The sequence below is a fragment of the Athene noctua genome, chromosome 5, assembly GCF_965140245.1.
Source record: "Athene noctua chromosome 5, bAthNoc1.hap1.1, whole genome shotgun sequence".
Classification (NCBI taxonomy): domain Eukaryota; kingdom Metazoa; phylum Chordata; class Aves; order Strigiformes; family Strigidae; genus Athene; species Athene noctua.
Window position 1 is genome coordinate 57,789,660 of NC_134041.1, and position 24,065 is coordinate 57,813,724.

The 24,065-nt window shown below is 38.2% G+C and overlaps 1 protein-coding gene across 4 annotated transcripts in view; it reads right to left on the reverse strand.

Annotated features, from left to right (window-relative positions):
• Positions 1-331: 331 nt before the first annotated feature.
• NRAP (nebulin related anchoring protein) overlaps positions 332-24,065 on the reverse strand; it is a 53,710-nt gene continuing 29,976 nt past the window's right edge. For 2 of the 4 annotated variants that reach the window (XM_074907776.1, XM_074907774.1), the window contains exons 24-42: positions 23,684-23,995; positions 22,510-22,614; positions 20,319-20,417; positions 18,406-18,510; positions 17,917-18,024; positions 17,010-17,123; positions 14,420-14,617; positions 12,470-12,574; positions 11,326-11,424; positions 10,441-10,545; positions 9,978-10,085; positions 8,009-8,320; positions 6,623-6,727; positions 5,851-5,949; positions 5,630-5,734; positions 3,988-4,095; positions 3,013-3,324; positions 2,621-2,773; positions 1,219-1,359 (exon numbers count right to left, since the gene is read on the reverse strand). In XM_074907776.1, coding sequence (XP_074763877.1) covers positions 1,258-1,359; positions 2,621-2,773; positions 3,013-3,324; positions 3,988-4,095; positions 5,630-5,734; positions 5,851-5,949; positions 6,623-6,727; positions 8,009-8,320; positions 9,978-10,085; positions 10,441-10,545; positions 11,326-11,424; positions 12,470-12,574; positions 14,420-14,617; positions 17,010-17,123; positions 17,917-18,024; positions 18,406-18,510; positions 20,319-20,417; positions 22,510-22,614; positions 23,684-23,995 — 2,754 coding nt within the window. In that variant the 3' untranslated portion in view covers positions 1,219-1,257. Of the gene's footprint in view, positions 1,360-2,620; positions 2,774-3,012; positions 3,325-3,987; positions 4,096-5,629; positions 5,735-5,850; positions 5,950-6,622; positions 6,728-8,008; positions 8,321-9,977; positions 10,086-10,440; positions 10,546-11,325; positions 11,425-12,469; positions 12,575-14,419; positions 14,618-17,009; positions 17,124-17,916; positions 18,025-18,405; positions 18,511-20,318; positions 20,418-22,509; positions 22,615-23,683; positions 23,996-24,065 lie in introns of all 4 variants that reach the window. The other 2 variants (XM_074907777.1, XM_074907775.1) reach the window with 2 other exon arrangements.

Here is a 24,065-nt window from a genome sequence, read left to right on the forward strand (position 1 = left end):
CACCATTCCCCTCTTCCCCTCATGCCCCTGTCTAAGGTGTGTTTCTTCTGCACTCATCAGACCCTGACACCTGAAAGCTATTGATGTGGACTCCAAAAGCCAGTATTGTCTTTCACATACATAAAAATCATCATGTGCCTATGTTTGCAAGACTGTGGCCACTGGAGTTATCTGAGGAGGCAGGAAAATTATTTTTAAAAGCATGTCTGTAGGGCAAGTAACCACAAATTCCATCAGTGATGCATTCCAGAATGAAAAAGAAAAAAACCGTTTTAATATTATAATTATCCACTTTATTTCTGATTAGAGGATAATTACTTACTACACTACAGATCTACAATGGTGTATGTGTGTTTAACTTCAATACCAGTGAGATCTAAGGGGTATTAAATCTCACTGAAAAATATGGGTCTAAAGCTGTTGGATAATTCTTGGTTTTTCATAAGTTTTGCAAGTCAAATTGTGTAATTTTTGCCCAATGATTCTGCAAAGAAATTTGAAAAACAGGGGATTGGTATTAAATCAAGGTATAAAGTATAGACATGTTTGTGAAGTCAATTCCTCAAAACAGTAACATCCTTTTCATGTGAATTCCATGGTTTACAACCTTTTTTAAGCAGCTACCTAATCTATAAATAGCTATCCCTACTGAGATAAATTTTACTGAACTAATTCTGATTTATTGCTTTGGAAGATTTGAAAAAGACTGAAGAGCTAATTGTGATCTGAATACATCCTGTTAATCAAGAACAAATTCTCTGGTGTCTGCTAAAAGGCATACCCTTGGTTAGTCAATGATAACTTTGCTTCTACTGGCCTTTGTCTTGTTCCTCTGTTAAGCCACCTGAATGATGCTTTTGTATTCTCTTAGGTCAATGGTGCAAATAATCCAAGAACATAAAAATCTCCAAAGATTACAAGCATGGAATAAGATTAATCTGATTTATTCATGTCAAATTATTTTATATTCTACCAGTCTGGTTCATTCACCTGTAGTACAAAGCTGAGCCTGCCAGTCACCTAGTATTAATTTCATTTACAGCTTTAAATAAATATCAGATTTTGTAATACATACAGCGATAAATCACAAAGTATCCACACAAAAATAAAATTATCGGTTTTAAATTGCAATGTTTAAGTTGCTTTTCAAAATCGAAAGTTCTTAGATGCCATCTATTGTGCTTCCCAGAAAACAGGAAAAGCTACAGGATTTGCAGGAAAATATTAAAATCTATTTGTGTTATGTCACGTTTCTGTTCACTTCTGATACAGCTGCATTCTTCTTCTCTTGACTTGCAGAATTTCTGAAGCATCAGGGTTGACCGTGACCTGCTGAGATCCTTCTGTCTCCAGTTGGTCCTGTAAAATCAAACCCAAGTAAATTGCGAGGACAGCCAGTGGACAGAAGAAGGTTTTAACTATTATTCTATCAAAATATGTGCATATTAAAAATTACAACAGCTGGCAAACAAATGAGCAAAATCTAAATCACTGCTCTGCACTGATCAAATCTCTACAGTGGAAAAGTGCAAAAATTGATCTGTTGACGCAAGTTAGATATCATGCATATGAAAAGAGTGAATGTTCTCAGGTCCTAATTTCTAATTTGAGCCCTAAATAAAGAGCAAACACCTGAGTTTCAGGTGGATTGCACACCTGTAGATTTCCCTGGGACCATCAGATCATTATACGTCGGGCTTAAGAAGATGTTGCCTGCAGTTCCCACTGCCTGAATTACTCACCTACCCATAGTTATAATTTATTTCCTGAGTAACTGGGAATGTAAATCATGGGTATGTCCTGTTTCTCTTGAGCTGGATTATTGTTTGACTTGTTGCCAAAGTTAAAACTTAAATGAAACAAGTATTTAAAGTGCAGAGCTTCTCTATCATTGTAACAATGCTTCCTAACTGTAGGGGCTACAATGTCCCTGTATGGACTTCTCCTCTCTTGTGCTGGGACACTGCAGACTGGGAGTCATCCCTGTGGAGGTAGGGAGAAGGAAAACCCGGAGGATCCCGTCTTGTAATTTCTTGAATCTTGAGTTGGACAGAGACGGAGGAGACTGGAGCATTCCCCCTTTGCAAAAAGCCTCCCACAGTATTGAGGAGCCTCCCACAACACACATTATGCTGTTTAGAGTCTACACTGAGCCTGTCAATACACTTGCCAGTGGAGATGACATGGCAAAACATAATTACACAACACATGGTGACTTGCTGAAATTAGGAAAAGAGAAGGGGAGTTGTACAGGGAGTCCCTTCCACCTCTACTTCTGCTTTCTGTGGAGGTACCAGGACACTTGAAGATCTGAAAACATCCACAAGTTAAGGAAAACACATACCATAGTGCAAGCAAATCCTATACAGTGGCACTTCCCAGTCCCTACAGGAATTCCTCAGCCATGACAGTGTTGAATTCTCTTGAGAGGTTCCTTCAAATGAAGGTGTACACAAAGCCACAAAGCTTCATGAAGGAAGTATATACATTCTGTTCAAATAGTGGGGACAACTGTAGACTTTGAGGAACATTTGAAACCATTAAACAGGATGTGTGCCTGTCTGCCTTCTAGAGAGCAGAGCTGTTGGGATTTGTGAGAAGAATGCTTAACTCTACTTACAACTCCAGGTCCACCCTGAGCAGAAGCACCCTGCAATCCCATTTCCCGAATGTACGCCAACTCAGCAGCTCTTCTTGCCATTTCAACTTTGTGAGAACCTGGGGGAGTCCAGCCAATGCCCCTGAGCCAGTTCAAGTCAGACCTGTATTTTACCTGAGAGAATGAAACATACACCAGCGTGTGTTATTCTGTTTGGCTCTAACAAACCACATGCCCTGGGTATTCAAGAAGGAGCATATAAACCAACACAGTTGATAATAAATTATTAATTTTCAGCAAAGAGACTGTAGTTCTTTCAAGAATGTGATTTTGTTGATAGATAAGGTTGTGTAGCATGTTGCCACACACAGTTCCTAGCACTTGGAAGGACAGTGTAGTTCAGTTATACTCACATCACTCTGCAGCTTGTAGGCCTGCTTTGCATGCTTCACATTTAGCTGCTCAGGATCACAAGTGTATTGATGCAAAGGCTGCCTGTAGTTAACACTGCTTGCAAGCTGCTGGCTTCTCTTAGCATGGAGGAATCCTGGCTGGTTGAGGTGACTCTGGAACTGTGCCCTGTTTTGGCCGTATTCACTCCTGTATTGGTTCTCACTCTGGAGTTTCCCCACTCTGAGGACATGCCTGATTTTGGGATCATCATTTGCACTAAGGAATCCAATCTGTTGGCCTCTGTCTCTCAGGAAGGCTTCTCTGTATTTGTACTGCAGGAAGTACAGAGGAAAACCTCATTTTCACATTCAGATTACCTTCAAATTCTGTTATGAAATAACTTACCCTCCCCTAGCTATCAATCATGCTTCCTGTAGTGCACAAAGACCAAGGGTCTGTTTGATAACAAACTACATCTCCTAATCTAACAACACAATTTAGAAGAATGCCCTTTGTGCTAATTTTTAAAGGAGTAGAAAGACTTAGGGAGACCAAAATACTCATCTCTCAAAAGCAGTCAGAGGTCCTTCTATTGTTGCCCTCTCGGGCACACCCAATACACTGCTCAAGCAATGAAGCTCCTTCATCTCCAGCTTTCTTGCCAACTGTGGTCTTGTGTGTTGAAAGGCGACCCACTTTATTCTAGACCATGCTTTAACTATTCATAGCCTAGTACCTATTTTATTTAACTACATCATAATATGCCTCCTTCCTAAGAACAACTCTTCCATGTGAAACAGAGCAGCCCGGCATTGGGCAGTATTAATGGGAGCCCTTAGTTGGAAATCTTTGCACCTCACCAGCATTTTGTTTCACTGAGTCACCAATTTTCCAAACCCAAACAAGGTTCACTTATGTCAGAATTCACCCATTTTTACAGGGTGGGGTGGTATGGGAAGAAGGTTGGAAAGTGTTTGAAACAGAACAATTCTTACATCACTAGCAATCTCTCTTGAAGCCTTTGCTGTCTGGAACGGGATGGCGTCAATCCTAAAATCATAGCCAGATGCCCTTGTCTGTTCCCAAGATGTTTTATACAATTTCTGTGTTGAAAAGAAAAGAACAAAACAGTCATTTCCCCCTGCAGTTTCTTAAACGCAGTCCCATAACTGCAATAATAAATGTTTTATCCTACTGGGCTTATTTGTATCAAGAGTCATCAGTACCATCTCCAAGGTTTTGATCCAGCTCCATAGCACTTCAACTTCTTTTCTATTCACCATAATGATAAAATGCCTCATCTGAAAAGTGCCACCAGGGTTTCCTTTTGTACTTGAATGTGGTTGTTTTTGATGTGATTTAATTTCTATTAGAAACTGTGATGAATCAGTCACATCAATATTGCATTGATATTGCCCTTATTCTCTCTTTTGATGCATCCACTTGCAGTGTCTTGGGTTTCGTGGCATCATAATTTCAATACCAGTTATTTCAAGCTTTTCAAATGATCCCTGTCTCTATCCCCAGCCACATGTGGCTTCATTAACTCATAAGGCATAACAGCCGGTTCTAACATATTTAATTTGACTTTGAGGAAACGCATTTACATCCTGAAAAGAAATTGCTCTAGATTTGGTTCTTCTTCCATTAGTAGTTTTCTTAAAATAGCTTCCAGTCTGCAGGTCCTGCTACACAGCCATGGTATCTTAGACGACATTTCTGGCTGTCCCTTTCATTTGCTTTTGGTAAGTCTTTGATTCAACCTTTCTGGGGTTTGTGACCATATGAAAACAAGCACAAAATCCACTTCATGTTTTAAAAGATATTCTTCTGTTTCACTGGTGAATTTAGTGTTAGGTGGTATTAAATTTGAAGGTAAACTGAGATGCCAGAAATCCTGCAAGACAGCCTGGGTAGAAGCAATGCAAGCATTACTGTACACCCTGCTAACAGGACTAGGGATGACCTTGCATTTGTGTGCAATCACCTCTTTGCCTTTTTACCTTCTCCTCTATGGCTTCAAAGAATGTGAATCCTATTTGTTTTTTTCACCTACACAGTGTCTATCACCAAACAAGGAACTCAAAGCTTCTACAAAGTAAGGTCAGGCTGACCCTACAGTTAAAGACAACAGCTATTTAATCAGGGAACAGTAGATTAGGAATAGACTGAGTGCCTCTGTCTGGGATAATGTGGAAACAAAATCTCTTTAGACCAATTCTATTAATTCAGTTGCATCCAGGTTGATGACAACTGTGCCTAAGGGATCTGTTCAACACAGTGTTGCAGCCTCATGAAGGTAGATTACACAGTCAAGGAAAGAGGATTCCCCCTTCTCCACCACCCAAACATAAATAAAAAGATTTAAATTTGTAACTAACCATATCTATAGTGAAGGACTGAAATCCTTAATAGTAGGTTCCTGTCCTAGAAAGTAGAACCAATTCTCAAAAGAAAAATCAACAGACTTTTCCTGATTCCACCAGCCCAAACCTAGCGACATGTTGGCTGTGCACAGCCTCTGGCTTTTTTAGTTTTCGTCAGGCTCAGAGAACCTGGCTTCTACATACACATGAAAGCTTTCCATTCCCAAGCAAGTCTACCAAGTCAGCTCCTAAAAGTAAAAGTCTTACTTACATCACTGATGTAAAGTGCATTCTGGCGGGCTCGAATAAAATCTGGATGATCAGGGGGCAGGGTGTACCTGTGCCTGGCTTCAGAGCCTTCAGCCTTGTACAGCCTCTGTGGAGTCAAAAGTCGTTGAATGCAACTGACACTGGAAGCAATGTCGAGATCAATTCTTTTAGGCGTTATAGTACAACAAAAGATAAGATCACTTGTAGTAAAATGGAACCTACGTCACTGCACTGGAGGTAACTGTTTTTAGCATGAATCAGATCTGGAGAGTCAACCACAGCTGTGAACTTCAAACTTTCTGGTTTCTGACGGTACTTTATCTGAGAGGGAGAGGAGACAACAGAAACAAACAAAGGAAAAAAACGCACAGGATGTTTCTGTTAATGATATATCACAATTCCAAGTGTGTGCTAACTGGAACAAAACAAAAGACACCTCCCTGAAGCCACAGTATTAAAAACATAGTGTTCTGCTTTAGTCTCAGTTGCTCTTTCAGCTAGGGAATGGGGATGCCACTGAATCACTGTTGTGGTGCCCAGGCACCAAACTTCATTTTTCGTGTGTGTGCAAGAAAGACTTCCCACTGAAAATTCACATGCAAAAAGCTTTTGAAAACTACACTTTTGACAGCTCATAATTTTTCTCCATTAATGCATGATACTGAGCAGGCAAATGCCCCTTCAGAGTGGTTGTCAATGCTGTATCTTCCTATATCACTTCCATAACCACCTGCTTAGAATTTCATAATGGAGTATACTGCATTTATTTATTGCTACATGTTTTGTTTATACTCTTGTGTTTCATTCGGAATGGAAAATATTCAGCAGGTGTCACACAGTGGACTTGCATCTCTTGGTAACTTACACCTTGTATAAACAGGCTCCCACATCAAAAGGAAACGATAAGCTACATTCGTAAGTGTCATGTAACGAGGAGCCTTGATGGTAAACAATTCCTACAGACGTGCTATTCCATGAAAGATTTATCAGTTACCTCACTGATGAGCTCTCCAGCCTTCTTTACACTTTCTATCTGCGGAGATCTCAGAGCCATCCAACCAACTCCTTTCATGAAGTTCAGGTCTGATTTATAGCGATGCTGATAAAAATGAAAATCGTTAGCTATCAGTTTTGTATCCACAGCTATTAAGGTTTTTTTTAAAAAGACTCCCTGATTCATTTTAACATTTTGAGGTTTTTCATTTGCCATGCACATATCACATCGTAGAGCCAAACTGTTTGCATTTGTTCATTCCACTAGGAATTAAATAATGTATCATATGCAAGTTACAAGAGAAGGCCCCACGAGTGAATTAGTATGACTCAAAGCAGTAAGTAATAACCTGTTTGTACTGGGTGTAAAAGAACCCCTTTTGAAATAATTTTATGAGGTGAGTTCAAGTCAGGAATACTAATTATTTTATCTGGTGTATGCTTCCTCATTAACCCCATTTCTAGGAAGACACATTACTCATTCTTTACTCACATTAAAGGCCTGCTCTACCTCCTAATCCAGTAAAGACAACAAGGCAGACCCAACAAAAAGTGAAAGCCAATAAAGTACCCGCAATCCCAACAATTTTGACTTCTCCTTCAGAGTGACAGTGGCTCACTCTGTGACTTTAATCCAATCATCCATTTTTTCAGTTTGGTTTTTTTTCCCCCTATATGCAAAAGGACATAACAGCCAGGTAGCTCAAGCATTACTCTATTACATAGTGAGAGCTGCTCCTACAGAGCAGCTAATGATGCTGGACCCTAAAATGTCAAAATACAGCTACCTGCATCCATGCGGCTTTATGCATGCATTCAACATCTATATCTGTTTAAAAGCACATACAGACAATGGCTTGTCCCTGAACAAAGGTATGTGCTAAGGCAAAGTGAGCATGATGTGGCCCATGCTGAGATTCTACCATTTGTGTCATCAAAGTTTGTCTGAAATTATTTTTGCATAAGCAATTTCTAGAAACACATCTGGGGAACTGGTTATTTGATATGACCACTTCTGTTTGCAAAATGACCTTCTAACATATCTCAGATCAACCGCTTAGCATTTAACCTTCTCCTCAAAGAATTCTGCATGTAGATCAGTGGCTGGCTGTGATCTAAACAGCTGAGAGATGACTGTATATCTCTCAGCTCTAGAATAAGTAACATGGACCACAGTGATTTTCTGTCAGGTTCATAATACGAGAACATCTGATTCACATATATTGCATATGTGAAGAGCAATCAGGTATCTTGCTGTTACATACACATAAATTTACAAACAGTCTTTCTAAAACACTGCCCAATGTCAGTATGCAGTTTGTGCCAGTCACTCAAAGCTTTGTTATTGCTAAATTCAATTTGCTGTTAACAGAAGGAAAGTCTTTACCTCGCTCTGTAGCATGTGGGCTCTTTTGGCCCACTTCATCTTCATGTCTTCTGGGAGTGCTGTAAATTCATGGAGTCTCTTTCTGTAATCTTGATCACTCACTAAGGCCTGGGCTTTCCTGGCATGGACAAGATTCACCATGTCCATGGGCAGATGGTACTGAGACCACACTTCTTGGGATCCCTTCTTATACTGCTGTTCACTCTGTAATTTGGCAGCATGCAAGCAATGCAGCAACCTGGTGTCATCCAGAACACTTCTTGCACCGATGTGCTTTCCTCTCTCCATCACAAAGTTGTGTTTATATTGGTACTAAAACCAAAAAGGGGTGAAGGTGAAAAAGTGCCAAACAGACTGGCTACTCTAGCTACCTAACTTAGGATAAGCCACTGAAACACCTATGCTGTCTGTAAAAACAGCCAAGGTATGCAGCATTAGAACGTAATTGTTTGAATCTCTCATTGCTCTCAAATTTAAATACCACAGTAGTTGCAACATTAAAGTTAAGCATATCTCGGTACATTCTCTGAATATGCCTAAAGCATTGATCATGTTTAACCTCAGATCATGTACTTTTATTATCTTTCATAGAAATTTATTCTCATCACTAGTAATAAGAACATAAGAGAAACAAACAAAAGACAGAAGAAAAAAAATCCATACAAAAGAGAAACATCATGCACTCTGCAGCCTTCAGATTTGCAAATGCCACTCAGTTATTTTAAAGAGTAAATTCCGTTTTCTTGGATCAATAACTATGTTGAGAAGCCTAAGATGGTGGTCTGAGCACAAGAATAAGCACCAGTAACCCCTCATTCTCATCTTAGCTGGGACTATGACTCTCCCTATGATCTTGCATTTATCCTCTCTGTGAAATAGTGATGATGATGATAATGATTATTTATACAGCATCAACAGGGTGCTTGGAACTTTAAAGGGAAGGCCTGGGCCCTGAAGAGTTCATAATGTAGTTGAAATGGGATAATAACACTTATCTACCACACAAGAGAGTTGTGGGGATTAAATTACAGTAGCTAATGTTTATAAAGTGCTTCCAAGATGAAGGGCCAAATTCAGATCTGTCGTAAGTGGATGTAATTCTATTATGGACTTGTACCCTTTAGAGCAGATCTGAAGCTGTAACCAAAAGCACTCTGCAAAATACGGTTAAGTATACATTATAAATTACAGCTAGAAATAGTTGCTTCATGAAACAAATACACATGAAATATATTCATATTTTATCACATTAGAGATAAAATATGCAACTAAATACTACACAAAATGAAGACTTTAAAACTAAATTTAGCTTAATTGTCAGTTTTTGCTAGAATTTCTTAAATGTCTTGTGAGGATGGGATGAAATCAGGCTTTCTGAGAAATGGATACCACCATGTCTGGGTGTTTTGCAAACAACAATCAAAATAGAAGGATATTTTCAAGCATAAGAAGATTTGTTTCCTCTATTTCAGAAACTAAGGAGACATATATTTACAGGAGCATCCATTGATTTTCATTTTCTAACCAGACAGGCAGTTCCTGACTAAGGAGTAAGAAGAAACCAAATGCTCAGCTTCTGACTTCATTTCAATTCAGGAGCACTAAGCACTTCCAAAAGTCAGCTCAAAGCAGGGTGGACAGAATTAGTGGGTGCTTTATAATATGAGGAGCTGAAAGCCTGGAAAGGAGCAGAATCTCTCTGATTTGTCTGTCTGCAAATACTTTAATTCAGCTATTTCCCACTGGAAGATGTTTAACCGAGCTTGGTTCCCGATTAGCAGCAATCCTTCCCCTTCTTTTTTTTTTTTAATTCACACAAAGAATCTCATTCATAAGTAATATATTCTGTCTCACACTTGTCTCACATGGTTATGGAGTTGCTTTAATTCAGTAAAATCTGCTTTAGACATTGTTTTACATGAAGTTAACAGAAATTAGGCAAGAAGGAAGGTTGAATCATTCAACTCACATCACTGGCAATTTCTCTGGAGGCCCTGGCAGTCTGGAACGGGAGTGCTTCCATTGTCAGCTTGTAGCCTTGAGCACGTAGATTATGCCAAGATTCTCTGTATTTTGCCTAAAGTAGGAAAGGCACATGTAGATTGCTGTTTCACTTTTAAATGCACAAAGGAACAAACAAAGGGACCCTCTTTCATTTGTTATTCTGCATTACAGTCTCATTCTTTATAATTAAAGGATTTTTTAAAATTATCTTTGGGAAATCCTACTAACTCAGACAAAACATGTCTTGTTCTTTATGTAGATTTAATTTACTCACAATCATATATATGCTAATGGGATAAATATCATTGTAATCAAATCAGAGAAAGCATAAATAGAATAGACCTAAAAAGTCCTCTACTTAGCCATCTTCCTTGCACAATTCTTCCTCCATCCCAAATAAGTACAAGAAATACCGAACAAATTCTTACATCACTGAGGTTGGCTGCATTTATTCTTGCCCGTGTAAACTCAGGCAGACCCAGTGTTGGTGTATAGTGATGCTGACTGTCCTCTCCCGCCGCTTTATACAGGCGCTAGGAAAGAGATCAAAAAGACAATTGCAATTAATTTTCTCTATTGTTTCAATAATATAACAGCAGTACTTAATTTGTTTATGATTATGACAACTATAGATAGCCAGCACAAAAAAACAGCTAAGAATATACCATTGCAATTGAAATTGCATCGGGGTTTTTTCTGGGCATAAAAAAATTTTACACTAATTTTTATACATATATCATGATGCCAACCCACTACATTCTTAGCCTTTCGTTATGTTCCTAGCAGGCCAAATGTAGACCTAAGAACATTAAGGGCATTATGAATGTATGTTAAATAAAAGGGTAGGCATTTCTGTTAAACTAGCCATATTTTCTAACTTGTATTTTTTCCTCATGTTGTTATAGATGATTTTCATCATCTGCCTATAGGTTTTGTCTTGTTTTTTCAAAAACTAGAAAAGTGATTCACTTTTTAGGAGCCCTCTGAAGTGGACCATACTATGCAAATGAACTCCCTCAAGAACATCCCACAGACCTGATCTTTTGAATATTCATTTTACATAAAAAAAAACGATAATGGGACCCTACCGTATGCATACTATTTAAGCTTTTTAGAAGAGATTGAATTGAAAATGATATTAAATTTTTGGAAATAATAAAATGTGACCTAACTGAAAAAGCACAAATCAGTGATGTTTGCTTTCTTTTTGACGCATTTTGCTTTCAGACAGGGTTGTCTCTTTCCCATTCCTCCATGCCTAGCTCTCTGCATTTTGAAAAGCATATTTTCTGATTCACGTTAGGAGAGCCTACCTCATTAGCAATCATATTGCTGAATTTTGCATGAAGGAGGCCAGGAGAGTCTGTCACCGATGTGTACTTGAAGGAATGTGGCTGCTGACGATATTTACTCTGAGTTCACACACAAAGAAAAATGAACAGAATAACTAAATTTTCTTGTCAGATAGGGGACTTTTTCCACTACCAGTGGTCTAATATTGCTCCTTGTACTTAGAACTCTACTTTGCAAAGGTTAAACGTTTATTAACCATTAGACTAATTTACCTTTTGCTACTCTGAAATTGGTGCATTCAAGCCTCACAGGGGAAATGAAAAGTAAATAAGGAATAAGGTATAAAAAAACCCAGAAGCACTGATATCCTGAATACAGTAATGAGGTTATTTCACTCCTTGGTGTCATTAACCCTGGCTAGTGGAATTACAGTAAAGGCAATCAGATCCAGAGAGAAGGTGCTGCACAAGCACACTGAACATTTTTGTGAGAAAAAGGAGGTTCCACCTGTCCTGTGGTCCTATGTCAGAATTGTGAACAAAATGACTGCAAGATCACTCCAAGCAGGGATCTGTTCACTAAAACATAACTAGGAAGAACATTCTTATTTTTCCTAATTTCACATCTCTGTAAATATGGGCAATAGATTGAAGATTTGAAACTAGGGAGACTGTAAGAAGAGAACAAAACACAGGAAATAAAAATCCAGTTACAGAGGGGGAAAAACAATAGCACTCAAAAGCAGCAAATGAAAAACAGACTAAGACTGTAAAGCAGGAGCAGAGCTGAGGATGGTGTAATGTATTGGGCACTCCACAGGTCAGTCTAATTTTGGAGAAACAGTACAAGGTACTTATTAGAGATGGGCACAACCTTACTTTTAGCTGAAAAGCCCCTTTTAATTCTAAAATAAACAACATAAAATAACAACCTCCTGGGTCTGTAACACAGGAGAAAAGATTTGCAGAAACAGTTAGCAAAGTCTGCAAAACCTTGAACTCCATCAAGTTCACCCATCTGCAGTTAGGACACGAATGAAATGATTAAACACAAGGGGAGGGAGACTAGCGTTATCCAGTGAGTCACTTTGCCAGCCCAGTTTAATAGAAAGACATCTGGCAAACTCTTGTTTGTAGTGGAAAAATCAAAACCCTCTTTTGTTACCTCGCTGATGAGTTCAGAAGCTTTCTTCTTTCCTTCAATCTCTAGGGCCCCTGGAGTAATACATCCAACTCCTCGCATAAAGTTCATGTCAGACCGGTATAAATTCTGAGGAGAAGCAAGCGGCAGTAATTACAAGTTTGCATCTGAGATGCCCTATATTTATACATCCAAAAATACACAATAATGGTATTCAAATAAATCTATTAAAATTAGTATCATCTACCACAGAGAGTTCACATACATTACCCTATGTTCTTGTGTTTATGTATGTGTCCATGTGCATATATAGTCCTGGCAGATCTACAGTATAGATGAAAGATTCTGAGGAGTACTATGTCTCATGAACACCGAATGATACTTGTACTCCTAACTTACATTTGTAACCTTGAAAAAAATTTTCCTAGATACGGGCATTTTCTTCACATATAATACATAAATCAGCTATTTTTATTTATGAATATATATAAAATATAACCTTTTTAGAAAAGTGTATAAAAATACTTTTTAAATAAAAGCTGGTAACCTTTTAATAAGTGGAACTGCAGATAAAATAGCCTTGGTTTTTAACAGTTCTAAACAGTCATAATATAAGTAGGGAACACTAAGGAAAAATGGCTCTAAGCCACTGTACAGACTTTGTTAAAATATTTTCCAGACCACCAAACCCAGCAGTTTATTAAAATTTTATTAAAAGTAAAATATTACTTTTTCAAAAGTTACCGATAGGTTACTGGTAGACATATTATGACAAAATTTATGTCATTTGATGATAAGAAGGGTGAGGAGGATCATCTTATTTTCTGTGTCAAGAGAGCCATGATGACCAAACAACTAGTAAAGCACAGATTTGCCTACTTGATGAATATGTGGAAACTGCTACTGGTCACTGAGGGAAGAACTAACTTTAGTTAATGAGGTGTTTTGGTTCAGTCAACCACTTATAAAGTAAACGGACCACTTATAGAGTAAATGGACTATGCCTTCGTTTTATTCAGCTGCCTAGGAGAACAGAACCAGCTTCTCTTCCACCCAGGTCTGTCCAGTGGTAAACTCTAGACTCAAAGGCATTGTGGTGCTGTGTACAGGAAATATCCTTTGTGAGTTGCAAAGTAAGAGAGGGCAAAGCATAACCATGGTCCTCACCTCTTGTCATCTATTAGCATCAGATGGTAAGAGTGATTTCTGCACTCTGAGATGCATTGCTGCCCATCAGAATTTCATTCCCATCTCAAAGAGGGGCATGGATGGAAACCTGCCCCAGAATCTCTGATTACATGTGTTTTCACTTGAGTTATGGCAGCACAACCGCGGAACACATCTTTAAGACTGTTGACTGAAAGTGTTAAACTGCTATACAGTGGCATTTTGAGGTCAGACATGTTTTTAAGACACAGCCCCTCCTGAGGCAATGTAATCTATTAAAAGCCCTTGGCTCAAGGCTGTGCCTACAGACACAGCCTACCCTTGAATTTTTAAGACATTATCCAGCTAATTTTACTCAAGATTACATAGGGAGCTAAACTCATCCTTCTTAGAATTTCAGTGGCTATGTCTTGGGCCAGAGTTTATAAGTCTCTCACCAATCAGACTTTTAACAATAGGCATCTTTGTTGTGGAAGTACACATGAATTTCACCCAGATGCAAACCAACTCAAATACCAGTTGGTAAACAGTTTGCATGGTTAGCAAGATCTTAAAAAGAGTATTTCACCAACAGTGCAATCATCCTCACTTGCAAACACTTCTACCTCTCAGTATAGTGTGATCACACAAGTTGTACAATTGCCCATTAAGATAAATGTCTCATTCCTGAATGTAATCAAGGAGGAACAGCCATTGCTTATTCCCCAGCTGCTGCTCAAATACGTATTGTCAGCTGTCATAACTTGGAACAGAACTATCTTGCATCAGAACCAACAGGGGAATATTGCTGAGATATTTTGCAATTACCTCACTCTGTAGTTTGTATGCATTCTTGGCACACCGCAATCTCACATCATCAGTCAAAGAAGTGTACTGGTGTAGCAGCTGTCTGTATTCTTGTTCACTGACCAAAGACTGGGCTTTCCTGGCATGTACCAAGTTTATCATATCCAGTGGCAGGTGGAAGTGAGTCTTTGTATCCTCAAAACCTTGCTTATATTTCACCTATCAAATTAAAAACAGATCACATAGATGTCACAGCATGGTAATTAGAATTCAGGTTTTGACCAGAAGAGACATTCTCCATATTTCTTCCATTTTCCAGTATATTCTTTTTAAAAGTAAGTTCCCTAACTTGTATAACTATACTGTGAATGATCAATACTTATAATCAGAATATGTGGCAGCCTATTCATCATCAAATTAGAAGCCATCTACAATATAATCAATTAAGCTGAGCGTTATTTATAATTTTTTTGTTGTTAAAACTGGATACATTGAGTCTATAGAATTACCAAACTAATAAATGAAATCTTAATTCACTGCACTTCTAGAAAGCACAACAAAAAGGTGAAGATACTGTCTGAAGATAAAATGCAAACAGCCATATTTATATTAGAATTAGTACAAATCCTCACTCAAAATATTTCATAAAATGGTTTGGGTTGGAAGGGACCTTAAAGATCATCCAGTTCCAACCCCCCTGCCATGGGCAGGGACACCTTCCACTAGCCCAGGTTGCTCACAGCCCCGTCCAACCTGGCCTTGAACCCTTCCAGGGAGGGGGCAGCCACAGCTTCTCTGGGCAACCTGTGCCAGTGTCTCGCCAACCTCACAGTGAAAAATTTATTCCTTACATCTAATCCAAATATACCCTCTTTTAGTTTAAAGCCATTATCCCTCATCCTATAACTACATGCCCTTTTAAAATGTCCCTCCCCATCTTTTCTGTAGCCCCTTTAAGTCCTGGAAGGCTGCTATAAGGTCTCTCTGGAGCCTTCTCTTCTCTAGGCTGAACATGCCCAACTCTCTCAGCCTGTCCTCATAGAAGAGGTTCTCCAGCCTCCCAATCATCTTTGTGGCCTCCTCTGGACTTGCTCAAACAGTCCATGTCTTTCTTATGCTGGGGACCCCAGAGCTGAATGTAGCACTGCAGGAGGGGACTCGCAAGAGCAGAGTAGAGGGGGAGAATCACCTCCCTCAACATGCTGGTCACGTTCTTTCGATGCAGACCAGGATACAGTTGGCATTCTCAGCTGCAAGCACACATTGCTGGTTCATGTTGAGTTTCTTGTGAACCAACACCCCCAAGTCCTTCTCCTCAGGGCTGTTCTCAATCCATTCTCCACTCAGCCTGTGGGGCTTGAGATTGCCCCAACCCATGTGCAGGACCTTGCACTTGGCCTTATTCAACTTCATGAGTCTGCCCAGGTCCCTCTGGATGGCACATCCCTTCCTTCTAGCATGTCAACCCCACCACACAGCTTAGTGTCAGCAAACTTGCTGAGAGTGCACTAAATCCCACTGTCCATATTGCCAACAAAGATGTTAAAGAGTGTCAGTCCCAACACTGACCCCTGAGGAATGCCATATTTTTTGGCCTCGATTTGGACAGTTTCATTTCATAGTTTTAAATGTCATTTTTAGTGGTAGGGTTTTTTTCACGTCTTGTCTCTGTCCAGGAGAAGAAAGGTGTGGAAACCTTCAAAGAACTTTTCTCACATGACATTCCTCTATCAGATTATCCATATCTGAGATGTTCAGGCTGTTCATCAGATAATGAATATCCAGAGTTATCAGTGATCATTGAACTGACAGCTGGATGAATTCTTCAGACACTTATCGTAACCTGCATGTCTAAGCATGACATCACACAGGAAAGAATCCCAGTACAAGCCCAGCACTCACTGAAATCCATGAACTCTCATCCATCTATATCCACAATCAGACTCACCATAGACAGTTTTGGTAAGAAGATAAATAGTTCTTAGATTATTTATGTGCTTAAACTCAGACAAATATTTCACTGCTTTCTGGATCAAGACACAGTGTTCAAAATGCTCTGAACAGTTACAGTTCTTACAGACAATGAACAAATGATGTGATTCTTAGCATATCCCAACCCCACGTCGGAACCATTCCCCAACAAAAAAAGTCCAACTTGAAATTCCATGAATTCATTCATCCTTTAGTCTTTCAGGAAGACAGTAAATTTAAAATAATTACTGAATAACTTTGTATCTTTACTAAATTTAATTTACTTCTAGAAGTACAAAGACCACTACTAGTTCTCAATTAGACCTGCCTCCGAGTGATACTTTTACAGAGTAAAATATTGTATGCTAGGCAACAGCGGTATGCAGCAGAGGATTGTGCAAGAATGCACGGTCTTTTTTTGTCAAATTAATATTACTGTAATTAATGTAAAAGAATGGCAAGAATATCGTGATTATATCAAAATATCTGAAAAGTTGAAGAGAAAGTCCTAAAGTTTAAATAGTAAACTATTTCACAGCTAGTCCATCTCCAGCTAAGAGCATCTTCCATGAGGAGCCACTTACAGAAGAGTACTGTTAGGAAACCAATTCCAAAATGCCCACATCTTTCTTGTACTTACATCACTCTGCAGTGATGTTGCATGGACTGAATGAGCAATATGGATATCACCATCCAGGCCATGTGAGCCAACCATCTGTCCTTTCATTTTCTGAAATGCCTCCTTATACTTGCACTAAAATGGAAATAGGAATAGAAATGTGAATAGGAGTGAAGAGAAGTATTAGTCAGATTGTTAAAACCTGAATAAAAGAGTTTTCATATTACAGAGAGCTATGGATTAATAGATTATACAATAGATTCTGGCTATACTCAGTAGGATAATAAATCTGAATAAACCTTTAGTGGATGGTAGGAAGACCTCACCTGTGCAAATATTTTAATATTTTACCCTATTTAGAAAAGAAAAAAAAAAAACACCAATGAATACTTACAAATAGCTTGGGCTAGTTATCTGCTATTACACAGGTGCTGAAAGACAAGAACCTGGTGCGGGTGCTCAGAATCAACCTCTGAGGAGCCTCTCTTCAACAACTTTCTAGCAAAGTCAAAACAACTGGTCTCCTACACTTGAAATTAATCTGTATATCTCCATAACCTTTAAAGAACATCCAAAACAAACCCTGAAGGGTAGAACTTCCTGAATAAGCTCTCTTCAAAGCTTGCCTAGCTAACAGTGGCTGACAGCCTCTGAACAATCCCTGTGATTGTCCAGTCATTACAGCCAGTAAATTGGTCAATTTTGTTAATGGATGTTTGCTTTCACAAACCTTCCTTTGCTTAGTTACCATAACACTTCATTGTGGCTGCACCTCCAAAAGCACAATTAACTAGACCGAGGACAGATGTGTCCCAGATGTAAAGTTGGTTGGACATGCTGTTTCCATCAAGAGTCACTCAGCAGAGCAGAAACAGTCTGGAGTGACTCACGTATCATACTGGACAATATCAGCAGTACATTCACGTACATCACTTATGATTTCACCCGAAGCCTTTGCTGCCTGGAAGGGAATGGCATCTAGTTTCAGTTGATAGCCACCATCTTTCATCTTTCTCCAAGACTCCTTATAGCGAATCTAGGAAATATGGAACAGGAATAAAGCAGAGTTGCTGTTCAGAGGGTTGACACTTCAGCTTCATTGCTATCCCAGCATTACTACCACAATAGTTTCCCACTATTCTAACACAGAGAACCAAATAAATGAAACTATCAATATACAACAGGAAGAATCACATGACAAATGTCCATTAGAAAAATGTATTTGTTTTTTCATTCTTAATCTTTCTAATATAGGAGAAGTTTGATTTCTCATATTACTTCAGAAACATTTAGACCATAGAATTATTGTACACTGGTGAAAGGAAAGAAATTTAGTATGATTTCCTTTGTAGGACAAATAGGAAAGCACTATCAAATTTTTCACTTTCCTTTAAAATATTAAAGGTTAGATTTATACCTCACTGATATTCATAGCATTTAATTTGGCCTGAAGGATTTCAGGAAGATCTGTCGTTGGTGTATACTGATGCTTTACACTCTCTCCATGCTCCTTGTACAGCCTCTGCAAATAGAAATGAATTTCAGAAGCAAGTACTCACTATACAAACACTAGTTCAGAGAAAAACATTAACAAATAGGTTTATGGAAAGCAGAGACTACAGAAAAGTGCCAGCAACATTAATAAATACAGGGAATTGTATCACTCAAAAAGTATTCAAAAAGCTTTAGGAGTCTGATACACACACCTATCAGCTAGAGTATGCTAGAGAGGAACTCCTTGTAGTTTTAAGTGTATAAATCAATGTATATGAAAATTCAGATATTTTAATATTAATTTGATAACACTTCCAACATATGTGAATAGGGAGAGGGAGAATAAACAGCATTTATTAGGATGTGAAGTCATGAGTGGCCCACCAACACTCTGAAATTCCACAGAAATCGGGGGAGTTGAAGTTCCCCAAACACATCTCTCCAAAGTTGTTCATTTTTAGCAGAAAAATATGATGGTAATTATCTGTGCAATTGCTCCAAATTTATTTCCAGAGCTAGTTGCAAGGGAGTGCTCAATAGTCAATGGCAAGACATTAAAAAAAACTCAGAAGGTGATTGATCCCATCATAAAACAGATGTCTATGTAGGCTACTCATATCAGTCCTTGGAGGAAGAATATAGGGTTGTCCCAGGACTAGCTAACTTTCAGATGTCTGCAGACAGGTAAGAGGAGTTCTATGCAGTTAACTGGAACTTCCTCTACAATTGCTATGCAGAGTTCACCTCTTTCATATTATTTTTTCTTTCCTAATTTAGTTTCTTCTTACACTGACATAATAATTTTCAGATAAGTACAGATAGCCACCATTTTATCTGGCCTTAGATATGACCCATGTCTTGACCACCAGATTTGCCTTTCCCAGGAGATTTTTTTTAGATTAGAATGAACCTCTCCATTTCACCCTGCAGCCACTTTCTCTAGCAAGTAGGCCCATTTGTACTGCAGTTCCATAAGAGGAAAATTAATGAGAACTCTATGTGTGAAGAAGTAGAGCAGCAGACTGATTCTGACTGTGGCTCAGTTGAACAAAATGACTTATATTTATCCTGCCTGAGATGTAAGCCTTTTGAATCTTATTAATTAAACCAAAAGCATAGACACTATAAGTATTACAATAGCATGTGTTTTTACACAAAGTCTTTCATCTTCTTCTTCACTTTAAAAATATCTATTTTCACAATAAAACATCCTCTCATGTTTGAAACTTGTCTGTTTTGAGTGACTTTTGCATATTATTCATTTCTGTATTATCCCAGTTAAGTCTACAATATTTTTAAATCGCTCTTCTATTAAAAATAAACATGTTTAAACACCAAACAGCCTCTATTCTTTCCTTTAAGGTTTCCCCTCCTGGATTTCTCTCTCAGCAGGATGACAGCTTGAAATAATTTTTTTTCTTCCTTGTCATGCCGCCTTACATTTTGTTTCCAAAGAATATGCAGAAATTGAAATTTGAAAGATGTTTGAAAAGGGGAAAGAACCCCAAATGTGTTCTTCCTCAATGAATCTCAAAAGGCCCAAAGTCTCTAAAGGTCAAAGGTCAGTTTTACTCCTAAATTTTACTTCTGGAAAAAAAAATGGACAGAAAGCCCTTTTTACATGAAACTCCCATTCATTTCAGTGGGATCTCTATGACTTCCTGTTCCAAGTTAGAAGCATGCTCTTTGTGAGATGCACCACACCAGAACACAGAAGTTTCATGGTTCCCAAGGATAATCTCAGAGAAAGAAAGAGAGAGAAAGCCAGTGCTTCAATCAGGTCGTTCAAAGAGGATACCACTCTTATAATCATAATGTATATACATTATAACTTACATCCACAGCCTGGTTATAACTAATTCTAGCCTGGATCATCTCAGGAGTGTCTTTAATACTGGTAAACTTCAAAGCATATGGATGCTGACGGTACTTCTTCTGTTGAGCAGAAAAAGATCAAAGCTGTGAATTTTGTGCTGCTCTTTCATGCTATTTGAAAGAGAAAAATCATAGGTTGCTGGAGATTAGAGTGAATTTGTGAACATAATTATTATTCCTCTTTCCTCATCTTTATGTCCTAGGTACTTTCAGATTAATATTTGTTTCAATTTAACAATAACCTTTTGCCAATTAATATTAAAGTATTTCTCCCTAAATATAAGTAAAACATTTCAAAATCAGATTCTGCCTACCTAAATACTCCCGGACTCAGGATTTAAAACCTTTTTCAGATTACTGATTATATTTTTTATTTATAGTTTCTTTAAGCAGGAAATAATATACAATTGTTAATAATGGCAATCCCTTAACATTGTTTCAGGGTTTAGGTTTACTCCTAACACCAACAGCAAATCTGTGCAGACATTAACACGGTGCCTAATTGTTATGGTATATCTTCTAGATAGTATTAATTCTGCTTGCTTGAAAGGACCCACAGTAGGTTCTGAGAGGTCTTGTTATATATACATAATTAAGATGAAGGCTGTTTGCTGCCAAAATGACACTTTTTCTATATGGCCAGGTCACTAAAAGCTTCCCTTCCTGCATGAGTTTTCCTATACCCATCAATACTCTTATCCCTTCTCCAAATAGTGCATGTTAAATTTTCCCAATGCTTGTGATGAACTCCTAAGTCAATAAGCATGTTTATGGCTCTTCTGGAAATTGTTTATGTTTGAGTCTAAAGGCATGTCATTATCCTTTAAATTGAGCTGTGATCCACCAAAGTTTATCTGAGGCAACATCTTGATTCTCTGGGGACTCAAAGCACATTAACTCTTTTAAGGTATTACAAGCTTATGAGCGATATTTTGGTTTCAGAAAGAAACTCCTTAAATATGAGCAATCTTCCTGAGTTTAAGCAGGGACAAAATGGTTTACACTTTGTCCTGATCAGCCGTAGAGACAAATAAGAGTTGAACAGAACATGTCTACATAAAATTCCTAGAAATTATATTCTTTTTAGCAGTATTACAAGGGCTAGTCACAGTGTGGAGAAGGGAGGAGACTCATAGCCTCTTAAAATTATTTAGTGCTCACAAAAATGTTGAGATGAACAACCTAGCAGGTCAAATTTCTACTCAGCAGTTTTCACTACTATAACATCAATATGGTATACCTGTACAGATTCACAGTTACTATTCCAGCCAGCATTGCTGTACTAGCTTTTATGAAGCTACCTTGCTTTACACTAGCTGAGAATCTAGTTTATTGTATCTAAAAATATAAGCCTTCTTCATTGTAGATGATTACCAGGAAAAGAGTAGTGTTGGTAATCACGCAGACGTGAAAGGATGACCATATTTTTCTGAAACGCTACATCAGTGGTTATGCTCTTATTCACATTGACTGAATGGACAGATGATTCCTGCATCACCAGCGGTTATCTAAAAAATCACAGTATTCAATCTCCTACTGTAGAAGATTTGGCCAGTAGGACTTCCTCTGAAATATCAGAAGCAGAATACTATGAACCTTTTAGCTATTTCTGCCAGAATTTCCTTGGAAGGCCTCATGGAACTGGCACAAAGGATTCTAGAGTTCACCTTTTCTTGTAAGTGGTATTAGCCATAGGAAGAAATAAGGATGAAAACTACTTGGGCCAATAGATAGCTACAGACAGAGATATCTATATGAATTTCAATAGCTAACGTGAATATATGTGAAAAAGGAATCCGTATCTTAAAAAAGAAGGTTCTGGGTCCAACGACTGCATCTTTTCATCATCTCTCCTGTTTTGCTTCATTAAAAAGGTAGGCTAGTGGGTAGCAATTGAGCACTGTTTGATTGCCATTATTATTCATAATATCATTTGTCACCTACTTTGTTTTTGCAAAGGCTATATGGACTCCTACTGGTGTGTGTTTGGTATCTGGTTTCCCTCTAATTACCAGTCCTATCCCTGGTTTTGAGGGCTTTCATGTGGTATGCCTTTTTCTTTCCCCTTTGAGTAGAAATTATTTTAATTTTATACAGACATTTTGCACGCATTATGCAGCAAATTCTGTTACATGCTGTCATGAAATCTCACCTCACTAATGAGTTCTCCTGCCTTCTTAGCCTGCTCCACATTTAATGACCCAGTGGCTATCCATCCAACTCCTTTCATCCAGTTCAAATCTGCTCTGTATAGGTTCTGACAAAGAAAAAAAAGGTCCTATTGTTGGTGTTCATATACTTAAAATGCCATTAAAGGATTCAGACATCTCAGGAACAACGAAGTAAAATTAGTGCCTGCTTTTGTTTTATTCACTATTGCACAGTTGCAAGGAAAGCAAAAAAAATAATTTCAGAATGAAATAGGAGTATCAGGATTCACTAGAACTTACGTACAACATGTTTTGCAAGACAATTTTTAGAACTGGTCTACACCTTTACCGTCATTTGCAATTTTTACTCTAACATGGCAAAAACTTCAGTTTCACTCTACATAGTGCACCGTTTAAAAGATCATGAATGGTTTGCAATAATAAGAAAATGATACCTAACATTTCCCAAAACCCCTATATTTTTAGTATACTGGAGAGAAAGTATCTTGCTTCATTTTTTCCATGTGTCTTTAAGGAGGAAGAGTACAGGATTGCTTCTCACTTTCTTCACAAAATCCCTCCTACCAACAGTCTGTTGAATTCCAAAAGCTTATCCAAGCACTACAGCTGCATTTCTCAGAGAAGCCAGAGTGGTTTCAGCAGTTATACCTCAACAAGACCTGTACACATATCTATCTTAGTCTTCTTGAAAAGTTCTGACTTAAAGCCTCAGAATGAAAAATCTAACTTACAGTAAACATTTACAGTATCAGACAGTTCATCTGATGGCTACAGTTGAACATGTGGTCTCCATATGGAATTTTATCACTAATTTTATCACTATAAATTATTTAAGCTCCCTGCACATTATGTAAAAAAAATAAATGTACTTCATATATGAATCCTAGTACTTTAATAACATTTGAAGTAGGCTTTGAAGAAGCCATGCTCATAAACAGGCGTATAACTCTCCTCAAAAACACGGCACACCTTAAACATATTTCTTGAGCAAATAAGTGGTTAATATTTACTGGTTTAATATTAACTGCTTAATAGCTGAAAAATTGGGAAAATATGTCATGGCATTAAAAGCATAAACATCTGAAGAAACTCAGCCCTAAGTGTCTGAAGGGGCTGAATGAAAGGGTATTGAAATACATTAAGCTCTGGACTTACATCACTTTGCAATCCGTAGGCCCGCTTGGCCCAGGCCACTTTCATATCAGTAGGCAGGGCTGTGTAGTGGTGGAGAGTTGTCCTGTATCCTCTATCTGTGGCCAAATTCTGAGCCTTTTTGGCATGGACAAGGTTAACCATGTCCATGGAGACCTGGAACTGATTCTTTGTGTCCTCAAATGCCTTCTTGTACTCCAGATCACTCTGCAGCTTTGACATTTGAAGGGAATGAGCCATCTGCGAATCTCCCTCCACAGCTTTTACTCCAATCAGCTTACCCTTCATCTTCTCATAACCTTCCTTATATTTAATCTGTGAATAACAGAATAGACTGAGTAAGTGATCTAAACTGCCAAACTGACAACTCAACTAGTAGTAAAGC